The 9,717-nt window shown below is 57.4% G+C and overlaps 1 protein-coding gene across 1 annotated transcript; it reads left to right on the top strand.

The window, feature by feature from the left end:
* Window positions 1-1,660: 1,660 nt before the first annotated feature.
* Window positions 1,661-7,955, top strand: KPTN (kaptin, actin binding protein). The gene is made up of 12 exons (XM_004607795.2): window positions 1,661-1,977; window positions 2,288-2,370; window positions 2,490-2,574; window positions 2,669-2,723; window positions 3,712-3,787; window positions 3,886-3,959; window positions 4,520-4,629; window positions 4,803-4,880; window positions 5,390-5,465; window positions 6,061-6,196; window positions 6,366-6,548; window positions 7,420-7,955. The coding sequence occupies exons 1-12, from the start codon at window positions 1,755-1,757 to the stop codon at window positions 7,546-7,548; spliced, it is 1,308 nt and encodes a 435-aa protein (XP_004607852.2). The 5' UTR covers window positions 1,661-1,754; the 3' UTR covers window positions 7,549-7,955.
* Window positions 7,956-9,717: the final 1,762 nt, after the last annotated feature.

Raw genomic sequence — 9,717 nt, 5'->3', positions numbered from 1 at the left:
CACTGCATCTGCAGAGTGGACTGGGAAGGCACTAAGGTAGAAGAGACAACAGAGGTCATTGGCAAGAACCACTTGCCTCAAGGCTGGCAGCAGCCCCACATGACAAGAAGGGCACGGAGGGGCAGTAATACAGAGGGAGGGATTCCCTGGAGCCAAGGACAGGCTTCTCAGGAACTTACTGGACCGAGTTGGCCACACCCTGCCCTGCTCCTCTGTCCCCATCAACCTCTGCCACTGCACCCATTGATTGCTCGTGTCTGCTGCTTCTCATTCCCACTCCTGAGACCTGCCACTGGCCACCGATGTCTGCCTTGGCACAGAAAGGCAAAAAGTGTGTGATAAGCTGCCTCTACTGTTGTGATCTAAAAAATTTTAACCCCAGGTATCTTCCAAAATCTGGAGCCAGGTTTAAAAGTCCAGGCTGGAGGAGTACAGCGCTGCCTCAATTCATCTGTCTGTGAACTTGTCAGACATGGACATGGGGGAGTCGCAGGCTGAAAAGAACATTGAGAAGAGGCATTCTGTTCATCAAACAAGCATTTAAGCACCTACTGTGTACGTGCTGCTCCAGCCTTGGGGAATACAGCCTGGTTAGACCCTGCCCTTCAGTCGCTTACCCACCTTGAAACAGATTTTTAACACAGTTAATTCCTTCATCAGGCATCATCCAGAGATCCAGTGACATGTATGCACATAAACACACACCACCACTCTCCATTTACGACCTAAACCAGAAACACTGGTGTCTCCCCACATGCCAAGGGTTTTCCTAAGCCTTAATTTTAAACTGGGAGAAGGGGCTGGGGAGAGAGCACAGTGGGAGGGTGCTTACCTTGCACACAACCTAATCAGGTTCTATCTCCAGCACCCCATATGGTCCCCCAGTGCCACTAGGAGTGATCCCTGAGGGCAGTCAGACACTGCTGGCTGTGACAAACTTTTTTAAAATTGAAAAGCACACAAAGGCCTCACTGTACTAGGATAGATCTTTTCTACTTGAGTAAAAAGAGCGGATTTCACTCTTTCGACAGTGACCTTTAAAAGGTGAATTTGGGGGATGGAGCGATAGCACATCGAAGGTAGGGCGTTTGCCTTGCACGCGACCAACCCGAGATCGATTCCTAGTATCCCATATGGTCCCCTGAGCACCGCCAGGAGTAAATCCTGAGTGCATGAGCCAGAAGTAACCCCTGTGCATCTCCCGGTGAGACCCAAAAAGCCAAATATATATATATATATATATATATATATATATATATATATATATATATATATTAAGGCGAATTTGTTTGGACTTCAATATTAACCCGCTTCTTACTCCCCGTGTGTTGTTCACCCAGTCCTTTACCTCCTGGTGCCTCAATTTATCTATAAAAATTTCTCCAGTGGAGCACCAATCTCCACCTGCGCAGGAGTTAGGAATAAATGGAGAGTCGTGAAGGCTATGTAAAGTTTTGTGATTCTGATTATTCTACATTCCACACCACCTACCTAGGGGTAGGCACCAGGCACCTCCGATTTACTGCAGCAGCCACCTCCTGAGTCCTGGAAGACCCCAGAGGAGCGCACGGTGCGTTCGGGCAAAGTGGCCTCGGAAGCCCGCCCGGGTGCCATCTTGGAAAAGGGCAGAGGCGGCGGCCTTCCTGCGTCATCAATCCGCGCGGCCGACTGGCACTCCGGCGTCCAAAGTCGCTTCTGGAGCGACAGGGTGGGCCGTGGCCCACGCCTGTAGGGGTGAGCGGTGGCGGGGCATCATGGGGGAGGCCGTGGTGCCCTCTGAGCCCTGCCCGCTGCGCGAGGACAGCTTCACACGCTTCTCGTCGCAGAGCAACGTGTATGGACTGGCGGGCGGCGCGGGCGGGCGCGGGGAACTGCTGGCCGCCACCCTTAAAGGCAAGGTGCTGGGCTTCCGCTACCAAGACCTCCGACAGAAAATCCGGCCAGTGGCCAAGGAGCTGCAGTTCAACTACATTCCCGGTGCGTGGCGCCCTGGGGCCAGGGGGCCTGGAATGTGTTGAAAAGGCTTCTGAGGCTCGCTGAGTCTGCTCAGCCTTGATGGGAGCCTGGGTAATGGAAGAGGTGATCCGAGGTGGTCCGAGGACAGGGATCGTAGGGGCCAGGGAAGGGGTTGGTGTAAGGAGACTTCGGACAGGGAGGTCAGAATCCCTGTACTGTGATGGTCTTAATTTCGACTCCCGCGATCCCTGAGGTCATGTTAGAGGCTGGGGACCTTGATTAGTGTATTGATGAGTGGCCCTAAAACGTGGACTTGAACTGTCTCCTCCAGTGGATGCCGAGATTGTCTCCATCGACACCTTCAACAAGTCACCCCCAAAACGGGGTCTGGTTGTGGGGATCACCTTCATCAAGGTACCCACAACCTCTTCCACTTGCCCAGCCCTATCTGATACGTGCATGTGCGGTGCCTCCTGCAGACCTTGACCCCCTTGCTTTTTCTACTTGCTGCTGAGGCCACTTTCCTCCCTCAGGATTCAGGGGACAAGGGTAGTCCCTTCCTTAATATTTACTGTGACTACGAGCCTGGTTCCGAGTACAACCTGGATTCCATTGCCCGTAAGTGTGGCCTGGATGGGAAGAAGGGGGATCAGGAGGGCAAGTGTCTGGCCTGTGAGATCGCCAGGTCAATATGCCCATGTTTGCCCTTCAGAGAGCTGCCTGAACTTGGAGCTGCAGTTCACCCCTTTCCAGCTGTGCCATGCAGAGTAAGTAGGGGCAGGAGGGATGGGACAGGGAGTCAGATATGACCACAGACCTGCCCACCATCCAATTCTGTTTTGTCTTTTAGCTCTTTATAACTCTTTACAGTGGTCCAGTGGCCGCTGGCCAGGCTTGGCTGATGGGCTACCATCGTGTTATCCTTGAACATCTGGATTCCTAAGAGCTAGAACTCCTGGCTCTCATGGTCTAGATTTAGCTCTGCCAAAATCTAGAAACATTCCACTTTTTCAGGCTTGTGAAATCAGAGATTTCAAGGAAATAGGGTATAAGAGCTGAGATTCCATAAGGATAAAGTCCTCACATTCCTCTATCAAGGAGATCCAGTGCAGACCATCTAGATTCCCAAAGTATATAGATTCCATTCTAGAACACCTGCACAGGTCAGCTATTAGGGCAAGAACCCAGAGGATAGTCTACATGAATGGGTGTGGCTGTGTTCCAATAATACTTTATTTACAAAAGCAAGCAATGGGTTGCATTTGGCTGCTGCTTGTAGTTTGGCAATTGCCAGCTCTAGCAGCAAGAGTTCTAGAAGTTGATATCATATCTAGGACGTGACTGTTTGACCATTCCGAGTCTGAATAGCCAAGAGACCAACTTCTCAAAGTTCTAGTTCTTTCAGAGACCAAAAAAACCCACAAACTTTCAGAATACTGAAGTTCCAGAGTAAAGAGATTCTAGACTTCTGAGGCTTATGACATAACAACCAGAGTGAAGTTTCTGCAAACAAGAGCTCTGGAAGGTTCTCATATCAGCCGCTCTGAAATTGGAAAGTTCTACAAGGCTGCAATTCTAGAGTTCTCGGGGACTAATTTCTGCATTCTGGGTTTCCTGTCCTGGCCCCCATCACTTGGGTTTCTGGAGCCCAGATTCTTTAGGATTCTGATGGGCAAGTGTATCTGCAGGAGGAAGGTTTTATAGCATATGTACTCATAATGCCCCCACTCAGGTTCTAGATTTCTCTGCCTTCAGGGTCCAGGTCGGGGATCAGCTGGAGACCGTGTTTCTCCTGAGTGGGAATGACCCAGCCATTCATCTCTACAAGGAGGTAAAGTGGGGCGATGGGGAGGTGTTTAACTGGGCTCCCCACAAACTGCCTGCTAAGTGTAAGCCTGGGCGGGGTGCCGGGGTCTTGGTTCCTCCCAGAATGAGGGACTGCATCAGTTTGAGGAACAGCCAGTGGAAAACCTCTTCCCGGAACTCACGAACCTGACCAGTAGGTAAGCGAGCCCCTGAAAGAGGCAGGGTCCAGGGCAGCCAGCCTCTGTGGAAACCAAATGGCGGGAATGCCTTGAGAATGGGAGCAATGGAAGGGGGTGTCGAGAGAACCTTAGAAAAATGGAGTCGTGACAGGGATTTGAGGTCTCAGTGGTGGTCCCAGAGAACACAAGAAGTGGAGTCAGGACTTGGGAATTGATCCCCATAGAAATGGACAGAGGAGGGGCTGGAGCAATAGCACAGCGGGTAGGGCGTTTGCCTTGCACGCGGCCGACCCGGGTTCAATTCCCAGCATCCCATATGGTCCCCTGAGCACCGCCAGGAGTAATTCCTGAGTGCAGAGCCAGGAGTAACCCCTGTGCATCGCCAGGTGTGACCCAAAAAGCAAAAAAAAAAAAAAAAAAAAAAAAAAGAAATGGACAGAAGAGCACCTCAGAGAAATGAGGTCCCGGGGGCCCAAGCTAAAAAGAGGGGTCACCAGTGTCCCTTCGGAAGCAGAAGAGTGGGGCTCTAAGATTTTTCCTTGCCTCTTTGACCCCCTGCCTGTCTGCTCACCCACCAGCGTCCTCTGGCTTGATGTGCATAACCTACCCGGCACCTCGCGGAGGCTGTCAGCCCTCGGCTGCCAGAGCGGCTATGTCCGTGTGGCCCACGTGGACCAGCAGAGTCATGGTAGGGGCAGAGTCCTGGGGAGGGGGGCGGGATTGTGGCGAGGGCGGCGTTGTGGGGGCGGGGCCATGTGGACCAGCAGAGTTGGTGAGGAGTCGGTGAGAAGTGAGGGGTCTTGCCGGGGCTAGGCAGGCTGGGGCAGAGGACAGCATCCGGAATCCCTGCTCTCCACGCAGAGGTTTTGCACACCTGGACGGTCCAGCAGGACGGCCCCATCTCCCGTGTGATCATCTTCAGCCTCTCGGCCCCCAAGGGTGAGTGGGTGCAAGCTCCCCCACTACTGTGTGGGCCCCTTCCCAGAGCACTCGGCCTCCAGCATGCCCCTGCCCGCCCCTGCCTGCCACCCCTTGGCCCTGGAGCTAGACTTCTGCCTTTCTCTCAAGCACCAAGGCCACACGCCATCAGCCCTGCACCCTCATGCACTCTCAGTCCTCCTCGCTTTGTTTGGCCACGCTCCAAGGCCAGGCTTCTCCGCCCCTCGGGGTCCTGCCCCAGCCCCCCACCAGTTGGCCAGGGCTGTGCCATGACCCCTGACCCCCGAGCCTACTCTCCAGTCCCTCCCTTGACCTTAGACGTTTCTGCTGCCCCTCAACCTCTGTCTCTCCTACGCCTATCTAACCACCCTCTCCAGGGCCTCCTGTCATTCTCTGTCAAGCTTCCAACCCTCCTCCTGAACCACACAGCTCGGGCCTCTCCTCGCTTCCCCCAGCGTTCCACCCACTCTGGGGTGGGCCCCTCACCTCTGTCCACATGCCCTCCCTAGAGACTCAGGAAGAGCCACAGCAAGACGAGTACAGCGTGCTGGTGGCCAGCATGTTGGAACCGGCGGTGGTGTACCGGTGAGGGGCCCCGGGGGTCTCAGCAGAAAGCCCCTGGCACCAGGTGGTTCTGGGCTGGGCAGGCCCCAGATGTCAACGTTTGGCTGTAGGGGGTGGGGGGTGGCTGTGTACGAGGGTAGAAGAACCCGGAGCCTGTAGGGAACGGTTGGGGGCTGGAGGTCCACTCTCCCTGGTGGACAGGTGGACAGGCGGGCTGGCAGGTGGCAGAGCTAGTCGGAGGTGCTTGCTGATTGCCCCAGGGTAAAGACCCCCATCACCTGGGATCTCAAGCTGCCCACACAATGCCTACGGATTCAACAGCTCCCTGGGTCGGCCCTGGGAGCCGGCGCCAGCCAGCAGGAAGAAGTCCACGCTGGACCCACTTTCTTTCAGCCCATGGGGACAGTGTCTGGCAGAACTGTGGGGCTGGGGTCCAGACTAGGGAGGAAAGTTTGGCCCTGGGAAGTGGAGGATTTGCGTTCCTGGTGGAGAATGCTGATTGGAGGTGGGAGTGTGTGGGTGGGGGCGTGTCAAGGCCTGACCAGATGCGGGAGGCCAGAGTACAGATGTGCATTGGACCCTCACCCTGGCCCCCTGCTGCCTTCTGGACCCTCAGGGACCTATTGAACCGGGGCCTGGAGGACCAGCTGCTTCTGCCCGGCAGCGACCAGTTTGACAGTGTCCTCTGTGGCCTGGTCACTGACGTGGACCTGGACGGGCGCCCAGAAGTCCTGGTAGCCACCTATGGTCAGGTGAGTTGGGAGGGAGGAAGGGACAGGGGCTGACCCCTCCCCACCTTGGCAGGCCACGCCCACGGGACCCGTGAGTTGCCCCTTGCAGCCCTGCTCATCTCTGCAGGCCACGCCCCACGTGGCCACGCCTCCGCCTCGTGACTCCTCCCCTCCCCCTTCCGTTCCCCAGGAGCTGCTGTGTTACAAATACTGGGGTCCCGAGTCCGGGCTCCCCAAGGCCGAGCAGGGCTTCCGCCTACTGTGGCGACGTGGCTTTCCCAGCCCACTCCTCGCGCTGGCCCACACCGACCTGACGGGGGACGGGCTGCAGGAGCTGGCCGTGGTCTCCCTGAAGGGCCTGCACGTGCTGCAGGTAGGGGGCGCGTGGGGGTGGGCGGGTGATCTGGGACCCCGGACTGGACAGGCAGGGTCTCACCTGCTCTGCAGAGGCGCTTCCAGCCGCCCGGATACCTGTCTCAGGAGAAGGGGCAGAGGGCAGAGGGGCATCCCCGCTGGGGACGGGGACACTCTCCATGTGCCTCCCTTGTTGTTCCTGGATGCTAGTCCTTCAGGCCACCCTCAGTGAACCTGGACCTGGACCCCCTGCCGTCCTCCCCTATGAATGCGCTCTCTCTCTCTCTCTCTCTCTCTCTCTCTCTCTCTCTCTCTCTCTCTCTCTCTCTCTCTCTCTCTCTCTCTCTTCTCTCTCTCTCTCTCTCTCTCTCTCCCTCTCTCTCTCTCTCTCTCTCTCACACACACACACACACACACATTTAGCTGTTCTTAGAAGTTTCTTCTGGCTTTGTGTTCAGGGATCACTCCTGGCAGGGCTTGGGGACCAAGTGGGGTTCTAGGGATGGAACTTGGGAGGCGGTGTGTAAAGTCAGCACCCTCCCCACTGTACTATCTCTCCTGGCCCTCAGCTACTCCTTTTTATGAGGGCAATCTGAGCTATGGGGTACTCCAGCCTGGCCCTGCTTGGCGCCTCCAGGGGACTTTCCTTGGCTGCTTCTCCAGACTGCCAGCCTGTCCTCTGTCTCCCGCCACCCCCGTGTGGTCCACTCTTGGCCTCCCTCGGACCACCCTCACGTCACATCACCCGGCCCAGCCCTCCTGACGAGATCCTTTGCCTTCCACTCGGGGTCTCCTGTTCCACCCCTAAAGCGCTCCCCTGCCCTGCCCCATGGCCACTGCCCTCTGGGGGATCTCACCACACCCCTCTTGTCTCTTTCTCACCCCCACAGCACAGCTTGACCCAGGCCTCCGAGCTGGTCCTGCGTCGGCTCCGACAGGAAGTCGAGCAGCGGAGACGGCCACCACAGCAGCGGGGGGACCAGGAGGGCTCAGGGTCTGCAGGGAGCTCGGCCCCCTGAGCGGGGATCCTTCCTTGGAGGTTCTACGTCTGCCCCATGAAGGAGGAACATGTTTCCCAGACACCCTGCGCCCCACTCTGACACATGCCACTGAGCCTTCTGTGAAAATGTTGTGACCTCCTTGGCCGCCCCCCTTCCACTCCCAAGGAGAATAGTTTGGAGGAACTAAACTCAGCTCTCTGTCCCCTCTTTGTCCCGCCAGCTTTGGGGGTGGGTGATAATTCTGCTGCGTGCGTCCAGAACAGGCAGGAGAGGAGCCAGAGAGGGAGAATCGAAGGGTAAACCCAGAACCCCAAAGGGGTGGAAGATTGGTGTACGGCCTCGGAGAAACCCACAGCCTGTCCTGATTCCATAGGAGCACTTCCAGGAGGAAGCCCTGAGCACCACCAGTATGGCCCAACCCCCCTCCCCCATCTCCCTCCCAGAAAAAGGAAAAGGCAGAGGAAGCTATATCTCAAAGTCTAGAATGTGAGAGAAGGACTAAAGTTAGGCCCAGCAAACTGGGCCATTGGGCTGAACACTGGCGTTGCAGGCAGGAGGCCCCAGCTCCAGACCCTGTACTACAGAGCCAGTACCCTGAGCATCCTTGCAAGGGACACCCTCCCGTCCCCCAGCTCCCCAGCACCACTGGGTGTGTGGCCCCAAAACAACCAAACAGAAATAAGCAGAGAGATAGTACAGTAGGAGGGTGTCTGCCTAGCACATGACCGATTTGGGTTTGCTCCCCGGGCATCCCTTCTGGTCCCCTGAGCCCTGCCGGTGTGGCCCAGAGTCAAAAATAAAGGACCTATAGGAAGGACCAGAAAGCACTGGAGGAAAGGCCTGGCCGGGGGCACGGGGTTGTGGCCCAGAGACCAGAGGCAGGTTAGAGCCAGCTGTGTGGGGGATGCTGGCTCCTCTCCAGAGTGGCCCGTGAGAACAGGAAGTAACTAACTGGGTCCAGCCCCCGGCAAGGATTTGCTGGAGAGACCGCACTGGAGAGGACAGAGGTCAGCCAGAGTCCTAAAGCCCTGGTGGTTGGAGGTGAGGCTGGGGCCACCCACCCCTGGCTCTCAGGATTGCCCACTAGTGGCCCGTGGCCCAGTGGCCAGCAGGGGGAGGAGACAGCCCTATCTCTGAGCCACTTTTGGAGGCAGTTGGGGATGACGACAGACCTCCCCTCCCCCCAGGGCGGCCAGGAATAGAATCCAGGTCAGGAGGGGTGAGGAGTCAATTCCTGAACAGGATCCAGGCTGGCGGGAGGCTGTGACTGGCTTCCTGGGGGAGCAGGGTGGGCGACCTGATCCTGCCCCCGCACCTCGATCTGCCTTCCCGCTGGGAGATCTACCTGGAAGACGGACTTCCACGGACGAAGAGGCCAGCACCCACCCCTCCTGACCCTGGGCCGCCCCCAGACTGGGCCGCCTGATGGAGGGGAGCCCTCTGGTCTGTGGGGAGCTGGTTCCCCTGGTGCATTTCAGGGGGGCCACCGACTCCTTTTGGGGGCTGAGCCCACAGCCATCCTGCAGCCCGGGCCTCAGTCTCCCCATCTGTATAAGGGGAGGGTGACGGGTTGGTGAGGGGAGTAAACTGGCAACATGTGTCAGCAGCTGATGAAAAAGCTTCGCGGTGCCTGGCCCTTGGAAGTGGCAGCGTGAATGCAGCCCTTGTTATTATTATTAATGGGCGCCTCTGTGGTTGTTTCTGGCTGGTTTTCTGAGCTGAGGGCTGCAGGCACCAACTAGGGGTTTGGCTCTGATTCCCCACACTTTCCAGCGCGCACACATGCGCGCTCACACACACACACACACACACACACACACACACACACAGAGTGCCTGTCTGAGCCTGTGACTATTTGTGGCTGTTTTTTGTGTCTTTTGGCCCTTATAGGGACCAGCGCCCTGGCGGTGGGGGGGCGGGGGTGCCGGAGCGACGCACGTGCTTGCCCATGTGTGCAGAGGGTGCCTCTGTTGGAGCCCTGCAGCCCCCAGCCCCCCAAACACGCGTGCACACCGCACACGCGTGCAGCCGCTGTCCCGCGTCGGTGGTGCTGAAGCAGTGTGGGGGGAGCGCTGGAGACCTCCCCCCACCCACCTCCGCTGTCCCTCCTGGTCCAGGGCCCTCCCCTGCTGCTCCCGCCCCGCTGCCTCCCCTTGCTCCGCCTCCTCCTCCCCCCTCTCCCGACTC

The sequence above is a fragment of the Sorex araneus genome, chromosome 8, assembly GCF_027595985.1.
Source record: "Sorex araneus isolate mSorAra2 chromosome 8, mSorAra2.pri, whole genome shotgun sequence".
Taxonomy (NCBI): Eukaryota; Metazoa; Chordata; class Mammalia; order Eulipotyphla; family Soricidae; genus Sorex; species Sorex araneus.
Note: the sequence above shows the minus strand (reverse complement) of the source record. Positions and strands in the feature narration are given on the sequence as shown.

Bases quoted from the DNA above. Each gene is read 5' to 3' on its own strand.
- KPTN (XM_004607795.2), top strand. From the start codon at position 1,755: ATGGGGGAGGCCGTGGTGCCCTCTGAGCCCTGCCCGCTGCGCGAGGAC. The intron at 4,630-4,802 runs GTAGGGGCAGAG...CTCTCCACGCAG, and splicing joins CGTGGACCAGCAGAGTCATG to AGGTTTTGCACACCTGGACG. The intron at 6,549-7,419 runs GTAGGGGGCGCG...TCACCCCCACAG, and splicing joins AGGGCCTGCACGTGCTGCAG to CACAGCTTGACCCAGGCCTC.